The 21,712-nt window shown below is 41.4% G+C and overlaps 1 protein-coding gene across 1 annotated transcript in view; it reads left to right on the forward strand.

Moving 5' to 3' along the window:
• Positions 1-21,712, forward strand: part of cdk13 (cyclin dependent kinase 13) — a 74,407-nt gene that overhangs the window by 29,698 nt on the left and 22,997 nt on the right. Inside the window, exons 4-11 of the mRNA XM_067981016.1 lie at positions 6,234-6,373; positions 8,844-9,014; positions 10,871-11,060; positions 14,755-14,811; positions 16,698-16,799; positions 16,909-16,986; positions 18,915-19,031; positions 21,293-21,424. Coding sequence (XP_067837117.1) covers positions 6,234-6,373; positions 8,844-9,014; positions 10,871-11,060; positions 14,755-14,811; positions 16,698-16,799; positions 16,909-16,986; positions 18,915-19,031; positions 21,293-21,424 — 987 coding nt within the window. The remainder of the gene's footprint in view (positions 1-6,233; positions 6,374-8,843; positions 9,015-10,870; positions 11,061-14,754; positions 14,812-16,697; positions 16,800-16,908; positions 16,987-18,914; positions 19,032-21,292; positions 21,425-21,712) is intronic.

Consider the following 21,712-nt stretch of genomic DNA (forward strand, 5'->3'; position numbering starts at 1 on the left):
CAGTGGAATTTCCACTCTTGGTTATCCACAACAATTTTCCTGAGAGCTGGGGCTTTAAGTTAATGGGCTCAGTGGGAAGAAGGCACTCTACAGTGAGAGTTCAGGGCATTCTACTGATTGAGAGAGGAGAGCATTTATAACAAGAGATTTGCTGACAGTTATTTTGAATCTTTACAGTTGATGGCTTAAAATATTTGTTGTCTTATGCACTGACTCAAACAGAAGTGGAGTTGCTCTGGAGTCATTTTTTTGCCCTGCCATTGCACTCAAACCTCCTGAGCCTTTACTATGTTCTTTTGAGGGTGGTTGTGTATACACATACTGATAGTTTTCAAACAAACGTCTGTGGAACTCCCCAGCTTTATGACTTTCTGGTTTTGCTTACTGTATGCAGAGTGTCAGGACAAAATACAGCAAATAGCAATTAAAATCTCCACTTACATAGTGATTTTCTTTTGTTAGCATTAAGTATATATTAAATATGTGCATGAAGATTAAGGATGCCAAGTTATTTATGTTGTAAGTGGCTTTTATTTTTAATATTCTATGGAAATGCGAGAGGGGCTGCCCTCAACATCAAGGCGGCTTTCAAGCAAGTATGGTACTAAGGAGTCTTAGCAAAACTGGGGTCAGTGGGAAGATCCAACAGTGGTGGGCGTTCTAGCTGGCACAAAAGATGGTCGTGGTTGTTGGAGGTCAATCATCATAGCCCAGGACATCGTTCCAGTAGTTCCTCAAGGAAGCATCCTTAGCTGCTTTATTAACTATCATCCCTTTGTCAAAAGGTCAAAGATGGGGCTGTTTGCTAACTGTTATAGAGTATTCGGCTCCATGCACACTCCTCTGATAATGAAGCAGCCCATGCCAGCTTACAGTAAGATCTGAACAGCATCCAGGCTTGGACTGATAAGTAGCAAGTAACTTTCACATCACATGAAGTGCCAGGCAATAACCATCTCCACAAAACAGTTGATCGTTCCACCATCACCAAGCCTCCAACAACATCTTGAGGAATACTATTGACCAGAAGCTTAACTGGATCAGCCAAACAATATCGTGGTTGCAAGAGCAGGATAGATGCTGGGTACTCTGACATTTGGCTTACCTCCTGACCCTTGGATGCCACTCCATTAAAGCTCAAATCAGAAGTGTGATGGAAGTACTCCCTACCCCTCTGGGTGCAGCTGCAGTAACACTCAATCCCAGGACAAACTGAAGAGACAACAATAAGTAGAAAGTTCAGAGGCACATATCTTAAGGTTGATTAGAAGAAAGTCATCAGGACTGGAGATCTTATTGGAGTACAAGTAGTGAAGAATCCAACTGACATGCCATGAATAAAACTTGATGCCAGTTAGTGGTAGAACAAAAAGTGGCAAGATTAGAAGTGGTGGAGAAAACGGTAAGCATTCTCTCTAGATGGCCTGGCTTGTAGACTGTGTTCCAAAGGCATCCAGCCACTGCTGTGCTCTTTAGCGTCCAACTCTCAGCATCATATAGAAGTGTTAACTGGACACTAGCACATTCCAACTTGATTTTAAGAGGGCCAACCATCAGCTCTGCATATTGTTCTGTGACACTCATATTATCTTGGGGAGAACCTGGACAGTAATTGGGCCTGCTATCATCATTGTAGGGGCCTAGCTGCACAAATTAGATCAAGAATTATTAAGAAACTAACTGGAACTACCAGGGACTCCATATCACATCTTTTGCTTGTGTATGCACCTGCAGAATCCTGCTGTACTATAAAGCAGAAGTCATCATTCAAGAACATCTTGTACAGTTCAGTCACATATATCTGATCATATCCTTTACCTTCCATTCTACATCCATGGAATCCTCACTGAAGATGGGCAAAATGACACTTTTGGAGTTTTGGATTTTAATGCACCTTCACCCACACGCAAGAGCTTTATGTAGACTAAAATACAATCGATCTTTTGGCCAACATGCCTATAACCTTGCTGCTGGCATGTGTTTGCCTCGTGATATGGCCACATTGAAAAACAATTGACAAAGTTACCATGAGGTAGAGCGCAAGGGTTGGACTTTGTCCACCAACAAGTTCCAGCTGCAATTTAATCCTTGGCTGACACGGGATCACAAATAACAAACCTTCAAGGTGAAATTGGCTGAGTGAATTTCCACAGCGTCTATTTCTGGTTCTCGGACTGGGTCACCATGCAGTGTTGCTGCAGATGACAACTCATTGGTACTGCACTTCTACTGCATCAAAGAAAGCTGTTATTGAGGCTAAACATCCCTTCAAAGAAGAACTTCAAGCAGCTAAACTCTATGCTTGGTGCGCCTGTGGGCACAGCCAAAAGCAGCCGTTCTGTGACAGGACCCACAAGTCTGTTCCTTCAACCCCAGTAAGGTTCAAACTGGAGGAGGCAAACAGACCAAGAATCCTCCATACTGCAATGGCAACCACAAAGGGGACTGGATCCAACAGGCTGCTCTCCATACAGGCCCTTCTTTGGAATAATGCCCCATTACAAGCTGCCATGATAGCTACTTAGATTCACTACAAAATAATCTTTGTTCACCTGATGTCACTTTTTTAAAGCAGTTTTGGATCTTTCAGGAATTTCTGGCTTAAGTGAGATTTTTACGATTTGAGTTAAATTTAACAGCAGTATTAGTTAGCGGGTTCCCATGGGGAGGAATGGGGGAATAATCCAGACCCAAAGGATTGAAATGGTCCTCAGTAAAATTAACATGAAGGCAATCACTACAAAAGATTTCACTGCTATGTTAGAATGAGATTAATTTAAGGGGAAGCTAGAAAAATACATGAGGAAGAAAGGAATAGAAGGATAGGGTGAGACGAAGTAGGGTGGGAGGAGGCTCGTGTGGAGCGTAAACACCGACATTGACCAGTTGGGCCAAATGGCCTGTTTCTGTGCTGTAAAATTCTGTGTAATTCTAAGTTTCAAGAATTTTATCTTTCCCTAGATGTCAAATCTGCAGGATTCAATTCTCATCATTATTGGCTAACAGCACCCATTATAAGAATATAAGAAATAGGAGCAGGAGTAGGCCATACGGCCCCTCGAGCCTGCTCTGTCATTCAATCAGATCATGGCTGATCTTTGACCTCAATCCACTTTCCCGCCCATTTCCCATATCCCTTGATTCCCCTAGAGTCCAACAATCTATCTATCTCAGCCTTGAATATATTCAATGACTCAGCATCCACAGCCCTCTGGGATAGAGAATTCCAAAGATTCACAACTCTGTGTGAAGAAATGCCTCCTCACCTCAGTATTGAATGGCCATCCCCTTATCCTGTGACTATGCCCCCTAGTTCTAGACTTCTCTAGCCAAGGGAAACAATCTCTCCGCATCTCCAAGGCAAGTATATCCTTCCTTAGGTAAGGAGACCAAAATTGTAAGCAGTACTCCAGCTGAGGTCTCACTAAAGCCCTATACAACTGTAGTAAGAATTCCTTACTCTTGTACTCCAACCCCCTTGCAATAAAGGCCAACATGCCATTTGCTTTCCTAATTGCCTGCAGTATCTGCATACTAACTTTGTGTTTCTTGTAAGAGGACACCCAAGTCTCTCTGAACAGCAACATTTAATAGTTTCTCACCATTTACAAAATATTCTGTTTTTCTATTCTTCCTACCAAAGTGAATAACCTCACATTTCCCCACATTATGTGCCATCTGCCACCTTCTTGCCCACTCTGTCTATAATCTCTTTGCAGACTCTGTGTCCTCCTCACAGCTTACTTTCCCACCTAACTTTGTATCATCAGCAAACTTGGATACATATATGTTCAGGTCTGACTTGAGATTTATTTGTGGTACTTCTGAACAGATGCCGTGGCATATAATAAATACTCAATTTTGCATGTATGTCATGAAGTAGAAAGTGCAAGTATGGTACCTATTAGATGATTAAAATGTTCACGTCAAGATGTTTAGAACCTTCTCTGTGCCTAGCTATGCCTCTGCTGTTCCAGGGTGGTTTGCATTGCTCCAGCTGGAAATATTCCTAGCAATCAGCCTCTTGTCTTGCATCCCCCTTTTTTCAGCATGCTTCTGTCCATGTATATAAACTTGCTCTGTACTTCACCGTCACCCCATTAGTGTCCATATTCTCCAGTCTTCCTTCATCCTTCTCGTCCTTCCTTGAACCATGAGCAAAATTTTGTATATTTTTGGAAGCTTATGGTGACCCTACTGCTTTCCATCGCTACTAGATCCTTAGCCATCGTAATGGTAGTAACCAAGGATCCAGTAAAAATAGGAATGCAATTGGTATATTCCAGGACCTGGCACAAACTTGCATCTTCAGACTCGCTGCCCTTGTTTGTAACTCATTTTATAGTCAATGATTACATTGAACAAGATGAGTGAATAGGTACAGTAATGGAGTCCTCTCTTCACTTCAAATCATTTTGGCATTTTATTTTGTCTTCTCACATGCCGACAACAATAAAAACAACTTGCATTTAACATTGTAAAACGTCCCAAGGCGCTTCACAGGAGCGTTTCGAACAGAATTTGACTCCGAGCCACATAAGGAGGTACTAAGACAGGTGACAAAACGTTGGTCAAAGAGGTAGATTTTAAGGAGAGAGGCGGAGAGATTTAGGGAGGGAACTCCAGAGCTTAGGGCCTAGGCAGCTGAAGGCACGGCCGCCAGTGGTGGAGCGATTAAAATCGGGCAAGAATTGGAGGAGCACAGACATCTGAGGGTTGCAGGACTGGAGGAGGTTACAGAGATAGGGAGGAGCGAGGCCATGATGCGATTTGAAAACTGGGATGAGAATTTTAAAATCGAGGCGTTCCCGGACCGGGAGCCAATGTAGGTCAGCGAGCACAGAGGTGATGGGAGAATGGGACTTGGTACGAGTTAGGATACGGGCAGCAGAATTTTGGATGAGCTCAAGTTTGTGGAGGGTGGAAGATGGGAGGCCAGCCAGGAGAGCATTGGAATAGTTCAGTCTGAAGGTAACAAAGACATGGATGAGGATTTCAGCAGCAGAAGAGCTGAGGCAGGGATGGAGACGGGCGATGTTACAGAGGTGGAAGTAGGCGGTCTTGGTGATGGAGTGGATATGGGATCGGAAGCTCATCTCAGGGTCAAATAGGATGCCAAGGTTGCGAACAGTGCGGTCCAGCCTCAGACAGTGGCCAGGGAGCAGGATGGAGTCGGTGGCTAGGGAACGGAGTTTGCGGCGGGGACCAAAGACTATGACTTTGATCTGCCTAATATTTAGTTGTAGGAAATTTTTGCATGTCAGACATGCAACGTGACAAATGAGGGACAGTGGAGATGGTTGTGAGGTCAAGCTGGGTGCCTTCAACGTACATGTGGGAGCTGATATGTTTTCAGATGATGTCGCTGAGGGGCAGCATGTAAATGAGAAATAGGAGGGGCCCAAGGATGGATCCTTGGGGGACTCCAGAGGTAACGGTGCGGGAGCAGGAAGAGAAGCCGTTGCAGGTGATTCTCTGGCTACGACTGGATAGATAAGAATGGAAAACCAGTTGAGGACAGTCCCACCCAGCTGTATGACAGAGGAGAGGCGTCTATACTCCCTCACACATCTGCTTTAATAGTCTGTGAATTTTTTCAGCTACTCCAGAGCTCCATGAACTCTACACAGACAGCATCTTTCCGTACTCGATTGTGAAACACCCCCACAAATCTCTTTCACGCTCCTAGTACGTTTTAGTCCTCTGTCTGAGTATGAAGACTTAGTGAGTGTGTTCATGTCCTATACTGAAGCCATGTCTCTACTTTAAAGTTTGCTTCCTCACATTGCTGGGTTTGGTGAAAAATGGTCAGGATTCTTTGAAATTATAAAATATTTTTAAAACCAGGGCCTATTCTAAACGATGTACACGGAATAAACCAGTTTGAGACAATAATCTGTCAAATAGGGGTATTTCAGAGTGGGAACCATTTTTGCTCAGGAGATGTTGCCTCAAATACATGAGCAATTATACATCTTGTGTAAGAACTTTGGTAGGAATATAAGAAAATGTTAAAACAGGTTAAATAAGGTATGAGGGATGCACAAAGGTCACGAGAAACATAGCAGTGGACAAGATGAGTTATTTAAACTATGCTTCTATATCAATTAGCAAATTGTTTTTAACTGTTCTGACTTGCAGCATTACTTCCATCTGACTAACGTTAACCCCGATCGTCTGCTCGTTAGCTGAAGATTACATTGAAGTTTGTAACTGAGATGTTTTATTTCCAGAATCTGTGGTCCTCGACATGGCGAGACAGAAGTAACAGAAATTGACTGGGGTAAACGCTGTGTAGACAAATTTGACATTATTGGAATAATAGGGGAAGGAACTTATGGACAAGTCTACAAAGCTAAGGATAAAGATGCAGGTAAATTTGTTATCCCTTGCAGTGGTTCGTTCAGTGAAACTTCAAATTGAGTTTTATAAATGAGTGTTTATATAAAGGAAGAAAGTAGGGTTAACATTTCAAGTCATTGACCTGGAACGTTAACCCTTACCTTCCCCTCTCCACAGATGCTGCCTGACCTGAGTGTTTCCAGCATTTTCTGTTTTTTATTTCAGATTTCTAGCATCTGCAGTATTTTGCTTTTGGTTTTATTGTGTATGTATAAAGATCAGTTAGGGCTTTTTTGTTTGGTTTTCTGGTTGTAAAAGTAATATTCTCTTCCACTCCATCCTACCTTAGGTGCCCCTGTGCTACATAGTATTCTCTAAGAAGGTGATCAGTCAGTCATAAGCAGGCTGCCCTTAAATGTCACAAGCTTCAGCATTGCACTGTCCCCTCTGCCAGCTCCTGCAGCTGTGTCACTCCATGGTCATTCCTCCATTCAGGTCTTCCCATACATAATCGAGAGGGCAACATGCAACCTTATCCCGAGGCGTCTGCCAGTTCCACTCTGCAGCAGGCAAAGTGCAGAAAAGTGGTACAGCTTGAAAGACATGTCCTGTTTTTCACCTACGTTTCCTTGGGAAGAAGTGATGTGTCAAAGACCTGGAACTTGCTATGTTAGAGTTAGAAGGTGAGAATCATGCCCTGCAACTTCATGGCACAGCTGTGGGACTGCCTATGTTGCACCGTGTTTGTACATGTTATATAAATCACACTGGTGTTAAGTTACACTGTTTTACAAGTCCATCTATATTTAGAGGATTTAAAAGCAGGAATACAACAGGCTTGTATTTTACTTTTTTACAAATTAGTTGTATGTGTTTTCAACATACTAATAAGTCAGTGATGTTTTACATTTTTGCTCAGGCTTGTATGTGATGAGTTTACATATCTATCCCGGTGAGAGACAGATAAGAGTCTGAGGCCATTTCTTCTGGTTCTGATTTTTAGTTTTTTATAAAATCCTTTTCTGTTACTGTATGGCCTTAAAAGTAATTCAGTTTCTTCCTAATTCTTTAAACCTGCACAATTCAAATAGGAACATATAACACCTGTCAGTCGAGGGGGTGTAAAAAGAAGTAATTGTAGTGCACTTTATGAGCTTTGTGTCGTGCATAGCCACCTAAATCAGATGATTTCTTTCCTCTCTCTGCAGGATGTTGTATATAACACATTATTCAGCCCATGGTCATGCCTTTAGTTCTTCTCACCTTCCATATAAACTTTTGCTCTTTATCCGTTGGTTGTATTCAGTACTACAACCTAATGGTGCTGTAATGAAAATTTGTGAATTAACCTTATTTTAGTAATGTTGCTAAGCTTTTATTAAACTTGTCAGTGCTATCTCTTATCACACTGTTACTTGCTTAGCCTTGGTATCACCCAGCCAGCTACCTCAGTTGGTTTGGTCCTGATTTTAAGATCTATGTTCAAAGACTGGACTCTGTATGCCAATTTTTGCTGAAAGCAATGAGTTCCATTTGCCTCAATGTTACTGCAGTTTTGCTTCTCCCACTGAAAGAAAACATTTTGTTATTCTTTATATTACTAGAACAAAATACATTTGCTGGTAGAGCCAATTGTTTCTTGTAAATGAAATGTAAACCATAACTAAAAAATGTCAGTCTTGGTCCATCCGTCCGTTGTGTTCTGCCTTGGGGAAGGTCCTAACTCAAGGCTGTCTAGAGTGGGCCTCGAACCCTTCACCTTCTGATTCGGGTGGGAATGCTACTGCTAACCCAAAGGCTCACTCCTTTGGTCTTGGTAGGATAAAGCAATTATAAGTATACAACTTTACTCTTTGCTATCTTCTCATGTAGATGTGCCAAATCATGAGGCCTGTTATTTTGTCGATTTTTAAAATATTTGTTTTTAGGATGTTGGCACCACTGGCAAGGCAGCATTTAGTGTCTATCCCTAGTTGCTCTGAGGTAATTGAGAGTCAGTCACATGTGGGACTTGAGTCACTAGTAGGTCTTGTAAGTCGTGGCAGATTCCCTTCCCTGAAGCAGATTGGTGGACCAATTGGATTTTTACAACAATCCGGCAGCTTCCATCGTCATTTTATCTGGTGTCAGCCCATAAATTAACAGGTTTATTGGATTCAATTTTACAACTCACCATAGTGGCATTAGAACTCTCAAACTCTGGGTTGCTAGTCCAGCGTAACCATTCGGCTACTGTACTCTAGATATACCAAAGAATGTTAGTAAAATGGGGGGAAAATCAAGACGAAAAGAGTTGACTTGAGCAAAAGAAAAGTAAATAAATTTTGCAAAATAGCATTTGTGTTTTATGGGGCACTATTACATTATGGGCTGAGTGTGTGTGCATACATGTCACATGTTTGCTCACCAATTTTCAGTTTGTCTGAGAAAATAGCTTGGTCTTTTGAAATGGACTAAAAGTTTACAGATTATTTTTCTAATTCTCATACGTTTGTTTTCAGGTGAAATGGTTGCTTTAAAGAAAGTCCGCTTGGATAATGAAAAGGAGGGTTTCCCTATAACTGCTATCCGAGAGATTAAGATACTACGGCAGTTACACCACTCAAGCATCATAAATATGAAAGAAATTGTGACTGACAAGGAAGACGCATTGGATTTTAAAAAAGATAAAGGTATCTCGATCTGTCAATGTTTAGGATTTGGAATTATTTGAGGGACCAGTTGATGCAGTGAGTTAGAACTTGTGTCTTGTGTTTGAATCCAGCTCCCTCATTCGATTGCATTATAACTGAATGAATGCATGCAGTAAAAGTCTTATGTGTTGGACTATAAAATGGATTTGAGCAATCTTAACGCAGCAGAAAACTACGCTGCAGGCTTAGCTTCTGAAATCAGGAAATAGTCTCTGATTTTAAAAGTGAAAAATTCTTATCTTCTCCCACACGTGGTTTGTCTGGGACACTAGCTATATATAGTAGATTTCCAATATGCGTACTTCCACTTAGATACCAGGTCTCAGCACAATAAATACTTTGGATACTGTGTCACGGGAAGACACAGGTACTTCAGACTTGACTACTTCTTGGGTAGACCGTTCTTTTATTACAATGGGCTACAATTTGCTATAGCAGGGCATCTAACGGCATCTGCCATTAGTTAGACTTGCCCTTCCATGTTTAGGTTTTCTAATTATTTGCGTGGCAAGTTGCTGAAAGTGTGAGCTGATAATGGCGCAGTGAGGGAAACAGGGCATCTGGGACCTGAGTGAACAGGACAAGCAACTGTGTATCTCCTTAACCAATCAGATTGAAGGATTGTGAAATAAACGACACAAGGACTGAGAAGGAAGTGTAAATTAGAGTGGGTGGATTCAATGTCAAATCAAGTACAGAAAGAGAAATAAAGAGGGAAAGAAAGATTGGATTGAGAGAGAGAGAGAAAAAAAGAGACAAAAGGAAAAGTTTTTAAAAAATTTTAAAAGTCTCCAACAACAATTAAAAGCTAAAACAAAGAGACACCACACTTGTAATAGTTAATTTTCAGTGCCAGAGAGGTTGATTGGCAGTAACACTTATCATGATGTTAAAAGGGTACTTACACTTGAAATGACAAAACTCAACTTTCCAAAAATGTAAATGGCGAGTTTAGTTCGTATCTACCACGCAAATACAGCAACTTCACATAATTGGATCCATTTCAATGGTGAGGCAAACAGCGAGATGCTGTTTTCGCGAAGCTAACAGCGCAACTCGGACAGCAACATATAAATACTGTGGCTACAAGAGCAGGTCAGAGGCTGGGTATTCTGTGGCGAGTGACTCACCTCCTGGCTCCCCAAAGCCTATGCACCATCTAAAAAGCACAAGTCAGGAGTGTGATGGAATACTCTCCACTTGCCTGGATGAGTGCAGCTCCAACAACACTTAAGAAGCTTGACACCATCCAGGACAAAGCAGCCTGTTTGATTGGCACCCCATCCAGCACCCTAAACGTTCACTCCCTTCACCACCGGCGCACTGTGGCTGCAGTGTATACAATCCACAGGATGCACTACAGCAACTCGCCAAGGCTTCTTCGACAGCACCTCCCAAACCCATGACCTGTACCACCGAGAAGGACAAGGGCAGCAGGTACATGGGAACAACACCACCTGCATGTCCCCTCCAAGTCACACACCATCCCAACTTGGAAATATATTGCCGTTCCTTCATTGTCGCTGGGTCAAAATCCTGGAACTCCCTTCCTAACAGCACTGTGGGGGAACCTTCACCACACGGACTGCAGCGGTTCAAGAAGGCGGCTCACCACCACCTTCTCGAGCAATTAGGGATGGGCAATAAATGCCGGCCTCGCCAGCGACGCCCACATCCCATGAACGAATAAAAAAAATTTTAAAATCCCTTTTGATAATATGGTTTTACTCTCATGACATATGGAGGGTTCGTTTTATTTTTTGAAAAGTTAAGCCCTTATCTAGTAGGTTCTCTAACTTTGTAACTTTACAATGTATTATACTTATCTCTCATAGGTGCATTTTATTTGGTGTTTGAATATATGGACCATGACTTAATGGGACTCTTGGAATCAGGATTAGTGCATTTCACTGAAAACCATATCAAATCCTTTATGAGACAACTAATGGAAGGTCTGGACTACTGCCATAAGAAGAATTTTTTGCATCGAGACATCAAGTGCTCCAATATTTTACTCAATAACAGGTATTGCCATGTTTAAGTAGGCAATTTGATTAACACTGGTATAAATTGAGAGATGCTTGTAAATTGAAATTGTTTACAAATTGGAGACCTTTCACTTCTGATTTATTTGTTCAGTGTCAAACCCTTGTGTATGAGCTTTTATTCTGATGTAAGATGCTACTTTGTCAGGCCTCCTCAACCCACAATGTGCAGGATGATATTGTAGTACGTAGAAGAAGGTGAGAGCTAAGCAAAGTATAGCAATCCAGGAACTGGCGGAGCTAGACTCGCTTCAGGCACCATCAAACTACAGAAATCTGCCGTGCTTTCCCTTTTCTTACTTTCTGCAGCATGTTGTGTTGCAAGGAACAAGTTAGCAACTTTTGGAGTCGTCATAATGTGCCAGTTTATTATTCTTCTAAATATAGTAGGTTATTCCACTGCCCAAATTGGAACACTGATCCTAAAAGATCACAATCTTATATAGCTCATTTTGTAGGTCCTTGGGTGTGCCTCATCAGACATGGCATCCATGCCCCTAGTTTGCAAATCTGGCCAATTTGCATTTGAGTTTTTGAATCCAGGTTGTTGATGTAAATTAGAAATCATAGGGGCCTTGGCACCAATCCCTGGGAAACTCCACTCAGTACTTCTCCACCTCTATCGCTCTCCTAACAAGTACCTGCTGCTTCCTTTCCTTGAGCCAATTTCTTATCCATTTCCAGGTTTTATCTTGAATCCCATCACTTTAAGCTTGCGTAGCAGTCTTTCATGAAGAACTTTGTCGACACTCTCTGGAAATCTAGGTACACCACGTCATAAGGCGTTCCACAACCCACTTGGGATGTCACTTTCTAAAAAGGAGGTTGGTAGGCAGGATTTTGTCCTTCTGAAGCCATGATGGCTCCGGTTTACTTGGTTATCATACAGGTAATCCTCAAGTTTGCGTCTGGTAACTTTTTTAGTTATTATTGATGTATGGCTGTAGTTGTCTTGCTCTGATTTATCATATTTGCTTTTTGAATATGGGGACCAATTTAGTGGAACTGTCCCAGCATTCATCAACTCTCAGGATGATGTCAGCACGTCATTATATGTCCAATAATGGAGGACATACTTCTAGTGAATACTTGAAAGAAGTAGTAATTGAATATATTAACTATTTTGTGTTCGTCCTCAGTTTATCCTGTTAGTGTTCTCTAAGGTTTTTACCTTTTTTCCAACAGTCCTTTCACTGTTAAGATGGGAGGATTTCTTGCTGTTTTGTTGAGCATCTGCAGCTCCGATCTTCTCCAGATTCCCCTTTGCTCTTTGAATATCCTTTTAACATATTTTTGAAGATTCCTATATTCAACCTGGTGCTTCCCTCGCCTTTCTCCCTGCAGGCTCTGTACAGTTACTTTTGCTATTTTGGTTTGTGTTGCCCTATTGATCTATTTAAGTTCATGCCGGATGTTCAGGTGGTTATGTCTTTCCCAATTCCCACATTGTATAATTTGCTTTGTTCTGACCGCCTTCGCTTTTAGTCTGGTTCGTGGCAGCAGTGTTGTGACTGATGTATTCATGCAAGGAAAAGTTTGTTAACATTTTTATTCCTTGGAATTTTTGTAAATCTCTTGCCATATTTTTCTTCTGCTTGTTTGTCATTTCCACTTCAAAGTGCAACTCATTTTCAACATTTGCTGTGTGGTGTAGTGGTGATCCATATAAAGGTCTCAAGTTTTTGGCTGTTGCAGGTAGAATGGCATTTTTGGGTATGGGAGGAATTGCTACTGATTATTATCCAACAGCCCCTGTAGGAATTGTGTGATAATGCCTTTTGAGGGCAGGATTGGACTTGGCTAGGATTTCTTCTCTCCCCTCTCCTTCCCCCCCCCCCCCCCCCCAATCTCATTTGACAAAATAGGGAGAATTCTGTATTTTATTTCATGCAGTTTTGAAACTGAGTTGAAATGGAAGCAGTCTTACAAAGTGAAGGTTGAAGACAATTGTCTGTGGGACCAAGCCAGGTTCACTGGCTTTGTTTTAGGTGCTAATTAAATTTACACGGTCATGGCATTAACAAGGCTTCGCAAACCGGGCGTTTGGTGAACATCTCCTCATCCGTGTTCTATTCAATTGTTTGCACCATTGTGTTGTTGATTATGTGATTATGTGGAGATGCCGGTGATGGACTGGGGTTGACAATTGTAAACAATTTTACAACACCAAGTTATAGTCCAGCAATTTTATTTTAAATTCACAAGCTTTCGGAGATTTTCTCCTTCCTCAGGCAAATGTTTCAAGATCTTGAAACATTTGCCTGAGGAAGGAGAAAATCTCCGAAAGCTTGTGAATTTAAAATAAAATTGCTGGACTATAACTTGGTGTTGTAAAATTGTTTACGATTATGTGATTGACAGCTCTGACTTCAGAGGCATTACATCTGGGTCACATTCCCATGGGCTTTAGTTCCGTCTGGAGATCTGAACTATGTTGGATGAATTGAAAGTTACAGTATCCATTTTGCAAGTCTACGAAAGACAGTTTCATCCAAAAATTCCATTGCTTATCAAGCATGCAAGAAATACATTCTGAAAAGGGTACATTAATCCCTTATGAACAGATTCCAATTTTGTTTAAGTATTGTGCTGATTCAGTACCTTGCTATATTAGCTTCTGTGTATTTGACCAAGTGGTTTTAGCTTGTACGCATTGGTCTGTCATTGTGATTTTTTTTCTGTCTTTTGGGCAGGCTAGCGGAGGGACAATCCCTTTTCTCCTTCCCCTCCTTTTCTTTCTCTCTCTCCTCTTTTTCTCTCTCTCTCCTTTTTTTTCTCTCTCTCTCCTCCTTTTCTCTCTCTCTCTTCCCCACAATATCTCTTGCTCTTGCTCTCCTTCCAATACTTTACGCATGCTGTGTCTCCTCTTGTTCTCCTTCCCTTCCCCCCCATCTCTCTTCCTTTCAAGTTGTGTTCCCCATCCCCAACCTTACTTGTGCTTTTTCTCTTGATGTCTATTCCTTTCTCCTTCTCTCACACGCACAAGCCAGAGCTTGTTGGTGAGGCACTTGTATGGAGTACTGGAGAGCTGCTGCCTGAAGAACTGCTCCATCATGAGTTGGCTTCAGGAGAGAAGGGTAAAGGGTTAAAATGGAGGGAAAATACTCTTGATTCAGTTTCCCTATTGAGTACATGTTTTTCCATCGCAGGGGTCTGCTGGAAATGTAAAATTTTTATAATCCCAGTTTTGTTCTCCGAACTAACTATGGTTGTACTTAATGTGCTTGCATTTTAAAGATCAAGATGTTGCATTAGTTATGCTTCATTAACTACACGGTGCTTAAAATACAAACAAAAACCTTCATTTCTCCAGTTCTGTTGAGGCTATAATAAAGGCAGTTTTTTTTGAATAGTGCATTTCTCATTCTCATTTTAGGAGATGCCAATCATTAAGCTCTTGACGGTGTCTAGAACTATAATTTTTACAACTTTTTAAAAAAAGTTTGCTGTATTTTATGTATGTACTATAACATTTATTGTATTAAGATTGTAAAATTATTGAATAATTTGTCCATTTTTAAAATTGCATTGCGCTGTTGTTGTATTAAAAATACTGATACCAGTACCATGTCCCAAACGTAAAAGTGTTCAAACAACCAAAATAAATGTAAAGATTTAAAACCTTAAGGTTTAACACAGTACTTTTAATTGAATATAACTTTCTTTGCCACCAGGGGGCAGATAAAACTTGCTGATTTTGGGCTAGCTCGACTGTACAACTCAGAGGAAAGGTAGGTGCATTATAAAGTAACATTTCATATTGGCTTTAAAATGTTTGAACCTTCTGATGGAAAGGAACATGGGAACAGGAGTAGGCCATTCAGCCCCTCGAGCCTGTTGACATTCAGTTCGATCATGGCCGATCTGTACCTCAACTCCATTTGCCCCATATCCATTGATACCTTTACCTAACAAAAATCTGTCTCAGTTTATTTTCAACTGGCCAAAATCTTCTAAGCTATCATTAGTAAAGCACGAACATTGGAAAATTGTTAGTTCTGTTGTAATGCAGTGAGCATCAGGTATGAATTGACATGTATGTTTTCCACATTGTCGTCACTTAATGCAATTCATATAGGAAATTTGCACCAAATATGTAGAAGAGGAACTTGTCTAGTGCACCATCAACACAGCTTATCTTGCTTTTCAAATAGCAGGAATGCACCATGTGCAGAGTTCTCACCCGACAGTTAACAACTTAAACTTTGAGAGTGGGGAGGGGAGAATCCTTCCACTCTATAAACAGTTAACTTAATATCAGGCGAGCTTTTTAAAAAAAAATAATGTCCACAAGGTTCAGTTGAACCCCATAGCGCTTTATAAACCAAGTTTGGCCCGCACTGAATTTACACTTCATGCAGTGTCAAACCTCAGTGGTGTGAGACTGCCGTTTGCAGGGAGGCTCACTCCACTTCATTCTGAAGTCAGTTCGGGCCCTAACTCTAAATCAACACTGCAAGCGTGGTATCAACGCAAAGTGGAAATCACTAAACCTGCAGTGTAAATGCACCCTGAGTTGCTTATGTTTTGGGGGAGGTAGCAATTGTGTACTTAATTATTTTTGTCTTGCATCTATGCATTTTCAGCAGATCTGGATCATTTACTATTATAATGCTGAGCAAAGTGGGTGTGCTGCTGTCCCATATAATTGCCCATCATTTTCATACATTCTAGTACTCTTTAAATTAGAGTGAAAGATTTCAGTGGTCGTGCACATCCTAATTTGCTGAGCAATTATTGCAAGAGAAAGAAATAACAGATTTTCTAATTAAGAAACCAAGGTGAAGGGCCAAGGTCCATAGTATGGGATATCACCCACCAAGGTTGAAATAGTAAAAAGGAAGATGAGGCATATCGAGAAGTAATGATTACATGATGCCACCTGAGAAAGGATGAGTTAGAGTAGGAGATGGTGCAATGAGTCTTCACTTCAACACAGTGAGGATGATGCAAGGAGGAAGACTGAATAGGACACTGTATTTGGAACTTGGGTGGAACTAAAAGGGAAAGTTCACAGGAGCACAGTTCATGGTATTGATAAAAATAACAACAACAATGGTTGCAAAAGAAGTGAGAGCAGTGGAGGCTAGAGGTGAGAGAGGAATTGTGTATTGGACGACAAGCTTCTCCTTGCATCCTGTTAAAGGTGTGTGCAATGGGTGGCAAAAGATCTTCTCCAGATGTTGGACCAATATTCAGGTTTTGAATGGATTTGGATTTTTATAGTTAAGTTGTGGGGTCACAAAAAAGGCAACTGAGCCTATTAGAGGTAGTTTTAGCAGTAGAGAACATTGGATTCCCAAGAGAAACAAAAGATGAGTTGGACGTCAGATGAAAATAGCCACAGAATCAAGATTCACAACCACGAATGTTGCAGAAGTGCAGGTTAAAGATGAAGCAAATGTGGGTATTTTTTATGCTGTCATGAGGGCCTGGTAAATTGTGAATCTTAAGGTAGTACTTATGTTGATAGAGTAAAAATTTCAGATTTGTTTGTGCCGTTCATTGGGTGTGTTTCTCTCTCATTGTAGCCTTTGTCTGTTTTGCTTACCTCAAAGTTCCTTACATTTTGGAGGCACTGATACTTAATGTTCTGTTCTTCCGTTTATCATTTTAGTCGGCCATACACCAATAAGGTTATTACTCTCTGGTATCGGCCACCTGAACTCTTGCTTGGAGAAGAGCGATATACGCCAGCTATAGATGTATGGAGCTGTGGGTAAGTGATTCACGTTTGCTGGCTGTCAGAAAAATCATAGAGAAGTATTCTGTCAGCTTATAAATAAGTGTGCGGGTTCTTAAAACTAATATCATTTTATTTTATACAGATGTATTCTGGGTGAACTTTTTACTAAAAAACCCATCTTTCAAGCAAACCAAGAACTTGCTCAATTGGAATTGATCAGGTAGGTGTTGATGTCATTCAGTTGTGCCTTAAAATTCAATCTGGATGCTAGGATTTGCTGTCAGTGTTGACACTCCTAATTAACTCTGCTCTTGTTCCCCTAAGTGTTAACCCCCGAAAGGTAATGCAGTAAAATTATTCAGGGAAAGCCATTTTAAAGTAACTTAATGTAGCATTTCAGCAGGCTGAAGTTTAAATAATAACCATAATAGACCTGAGGCCTGGCAGCTCCAGTGAACATTTGCTTCCAGGCTTGCCCTATTCTAATTCTGTGGGCCTGGTGGTTTGGAAAGGATGGTTCTTGGTATTGTTCCCTCGTTGATGGATAAATCCCAAATCAAAATACCCAATGTCTGTTAATATCAGCAACATGAGCTAACTACAAACTAATGGCAACATGGATTTAAACTTTATACAGTTGGACCCCATGGTTCTATGGTACACACCTATGCAGCCCAGGAAAACAAAAAACTTGGGGCACCCATGTCCTGGACGATCTTGTTTGTTGGCCCATGTGGTCTATTAAAAGCACCTACACTGCTGACTTCTAAACTGATTTCTTGCTCAGGCCACAAGGCTCTTTCACACTTAACACCTTCCTTACAATTCCAATTGACAATAGTTATGACATTGAACTTTAAAATGGACACACTCAATAATGTTGAAACCAAAATCAACATTCCTCATTCTGCACTTTCCACACAAACATAGAATGTGCTAACTTGATAGCGGCACATGAAAATGTCCTGCTCCAGTGCCAAACGTGGTCTCTATAGTTGGGTCAATATGTCTTTAACATCTGCCAAAAACTTTAAATACTGTGCCAAATGCAGTATACCAGTCACAATCACAGATGCTCATGGCTAAAAATAACATGATTGTTACCAAAACATGATACAGTAACTTGTCAGCTTAGCATCTGGTTCATGAAATGCGCCTGTAACGAATGGGTGTCCTCTATTTCCAACATTATTCAGAACAAGATAGCCCAGCACAATAAGCGTCAGAACTCTAGCCACAACCAGTTGGGTGATGCCAAACACATCTCAACACCAGTCGGGACCGAGTTGGTGCCAAGGGCTATGTCAGTCAATGCAATTGGACTCACTGGAGTCCGTTGATGACTTGATAGTTATTGGCATCATGTGATACTAAGGACCTTTTACACTGCTGAAGGCTGACTAGCACATAGTATCGTCGGCCAGTACCGTTACCCTTCAGACCACGCTGCTTTAGTAATGCTTAAAACAAATTGTGAATATCCCCCTGTGGGAAATGGAGAGGCCCCCCAAACCATATGCCAAGAAAGTATTTCTAAACGAGCCACGCTTATGGGGGATGAGTAACCCACCTATACCTGTTGGAATATAATCCCCATCTGCACTGTTTTCTTTGGGGCTCCTCCCACTGAGACCTTGACAGGCTCCCTCTGGGGAGGAGGATTGAAGTGGAGGCCCATTTACTAAACAATACTACTGGGGGACTGTAGATTACACGGCATAACCAATTATTTGCCCTGCAGTCATATTCATTAACATCATTGCAATGAGAAGAGGTAGCGCCCCAGCTCCTCTGAGAAGAGATCTCTCTTCACAGTTGACTAGATCACACAATGCACTTGAACTTGCAGACATTGTGTTTTACGGTCTGGTTATTCAAACGCAACAACTATTAGAGAACAGGGTCTCCCGCACCTGGTGGCAGACGCCTTAATTTGATCCTCCTGGGCATCCAGTAATAGATCTTACAAACACAAAATGGAAAAAGTTTGTCAGTCATGTTCAACTTGTGAGAGTTTCTCAATGGGGATAAAGTTGTATTTGGCATTGAAACACAAATATTAATTTTAAATAAGTCAAGAGTGGGAAAGCCATACCTGTTACTGAAGAGTTTTGTGGTCCTTCATCTTGTTTTATGTTTTTCCGATAGCCGAATCTGTGGTAGCCCGTGTCCAGCAGTGTGGCCTGATGTGATTAAACTACCTTATTTCCATACAATGAAGCCAAAGAAGCAGTATCGCAGGCGATTAAGAGAAGAATATTCTTTGTAAGTGTATTACTAAAATCACATTTTAGACCCCGATAGATCTTGGTGGTCATATCCAGTCCAGTCCTCTATTCCTAAGTGGCCCTAATATATTCTTGACTTTCAATTCCAGAAATGAGAGGTTAGAGTTTTGAAGGGAAGCTTGAAAAATTTTCTTTTTGCTACTGGATCAGAACAGGTTAAGGAAAGATCTAATAGAAAATTTCAAAATTATGAAAGGGTTTTAGAGGATTAGTAGTGAACAATTGCTTCCAATAGTTGGTGAATCAGTAACGAGGGGGTATAGACTGAGGACTATCACTAGAATAATGAAGGGGTAAGTTATAAAATACTTTCTCAAGAGATATTAGAACATGGAATGCTTTACCACAAGGGGCTATTAGAGTCATAGAGTTATACAGCACGGATAGAGGCCCTTCGGCCCATCGTGTCCGCGCCGGCCATCAAGCCCTGTCTACTCTAATCCCATATTCCAGCATTTGGTCCGTAGCCTTGTATGCTATGGCATTTCAAGTGCTCATCCAAATGCTTCTTGAATGTTGTGAGGGTTCCTGCCTCCACAACCCTTTCAGGCAGTGAGTTCCAGACTCCAACCACCCTCTGGGTGAAAAAGTTCTTTCTCAAATCCCCTCTAAACCTCCCGCCTTTTACCTTGAATCTATGTCCCCTTGTTATAGAACCCTCAACGAAGGGAAAAAGCTCCTTAGTATCCATCCTATCTGTGCCCATCATAATTTTGTACACCTCAATCATGTCCCCCCTCAGCCTCCTCTGCTCCAAGGAAAACAAACCCAATCTTCCCAGTCTCTCTTCATAGCTGAAGCGCTCCAGCCCTGGTAACATCCTGGTGAATCTCCTCTGCACCCTCTCCAAAGCGATCACATCCTTCCTGTAGTGTGGCGACCAGAACTGCACACAGTACTCCAGCTGTGGCCTAACCAGTGTTTTATACAGCTCCATCATAACCTCCTTGCTCTTATATTCTATGCCTCGGCTAATAAAGGCAAGTATCCCATATGCCTTCTTTACCACCTTATCTACCTGTTCCGCCGCCTTCAGGGATCTGTGAACTTGCACACCAAGATCCCTCTGACCCTCTGTCTTGCCTAGGGTCCTCCCATTCATTGTGTATTCCCTTGCCTTGTTAGTCCCTCCAAAGTGCATCACCTCGCACTTTTCCGGGTTAAATTCCATTTGCCACTGTTCCGCCCATCTGACCAACCCATCTATATCGTCCTGCAGACTGAGGCTATCCTCCTCGCTATTTACCACCCTACCAATTTTTGTATCATCAGCGAACTTACTGATCATACCTTTTACATTCATATCCAAGTCATTAATGTAGACCACAAACAGCATTTAAAAGGAATTGGTTAAAAGTTTATAAAAGGAATAATATAGAAGGATATGGGGAAAAGCCAGGGAAATGGGATTAAAGTAGATAATCCCAGTTGAAGAGCTCGCACTGGCACGGGCAACGACTTCCTATGTTGTAAATTCTGTGTAATACAGAAAGGTTTACTCTGATGTATTTTTTTAAATAAGAATTTAATATTTCTCATTTGGGGAGCTTGGTATAGTTTTTGGGGAGCCCTGGAGAAAATCCCAAGGCCAGAACTGCAGAGACAGGAATGTTTTCCATTCCATTTTACTTCCCTTTCGCATTTGTCTGTTTCTAATCCTTAAAAGCCTGTTTACATTTTAGAGGCAAATGTTGTCTAGTTTCTCCATTTCAGGGCATGTGTAATCGCCCTCAAACCTGCTGCCTTCCTGAGTTCACATATATTCGCTATTGATCAATAGGACAAAGTTTGTTGGTACTCGCCTGTACAGGTGCCATGTCATCGGACTGCTTGCATCGCCATCTGTTCTCATCACCTTTTAAGCTCTTGATAGCTTCCTTATCCAGCTGGGAGAGTGAGGTCCTCGAGCTGCCAGCTTCAACCAGTGTGGCTGCATGCTTGTTACTTTAGTGATCTGTTGCTCCCTATTTTGTTAAGATGGACTGCTCGCCATGAGAGTTTGAATTCCACTTCAAGTTGTCTGGGAGTCCAATGTCTCTACGACATTTTTATTTTACTTTTCAATGCTACTGAAATTTAAAGTCCTTAAATTGTGGAATAATTTACTGAGGGCACTCCGTGTCTCATTTAAATAAATTCAATAATGTTATACATAGTGGTAAATTTAGTGTAACTGAGAATTGTGAAAGTTTGTGAAGTTTGGTTTATTTTTCCACTTCAAATTGTTTTTGCTTCCAGTATTCCAGCAACTGCTCTGGATCTCTTTGATCACATGTTAGCTTTGGACCCCAATAAACGCTGCACCGCTGAACAGGCTCTTCAGTCCGATTTCCTGAGAGAGGTGGATCCTACAAAAATGCCTCCACCTGAGTAAGTCACCCCTCAAACTGCTGATCGCATTAATGGTCTTATATAGGAATTGCTAGATTAAAAGAAGACCTGGGTCTATCGAGTTCGCCATCCGCCATCCTGGTGAGGGATTTTCCAGCACTATGCTGCTGGAAATCGCATTGGACAATGGAAAGTGCCGGGTTCCATTCAACCTAGTCTGCAACTGCTCATTAGAACAGATGACACTTTTGGCACCTTTTATTAAGTAACCACAAAGTGTGCTCCACTTATGGTCGGTGTGGGTTTGTCTGGACAATCAGGTCGACA

Source organism: Heptranchias perlo, chromosome 3 (assembly GCF_035084215.1).
Source record: "Heptranchias perlo isolate sHepPer1 chromosome 3, sHepPer1.hap1, whole genome shotgun sequence".
In the NCBI taxonomy this organism is placed as follows: Eukaryota; Metazoa; Chordata; class Chondrichthyes; order Hexanchiformes; family Hexanchidae; genus Heptranchias; species Heptranchias perlo.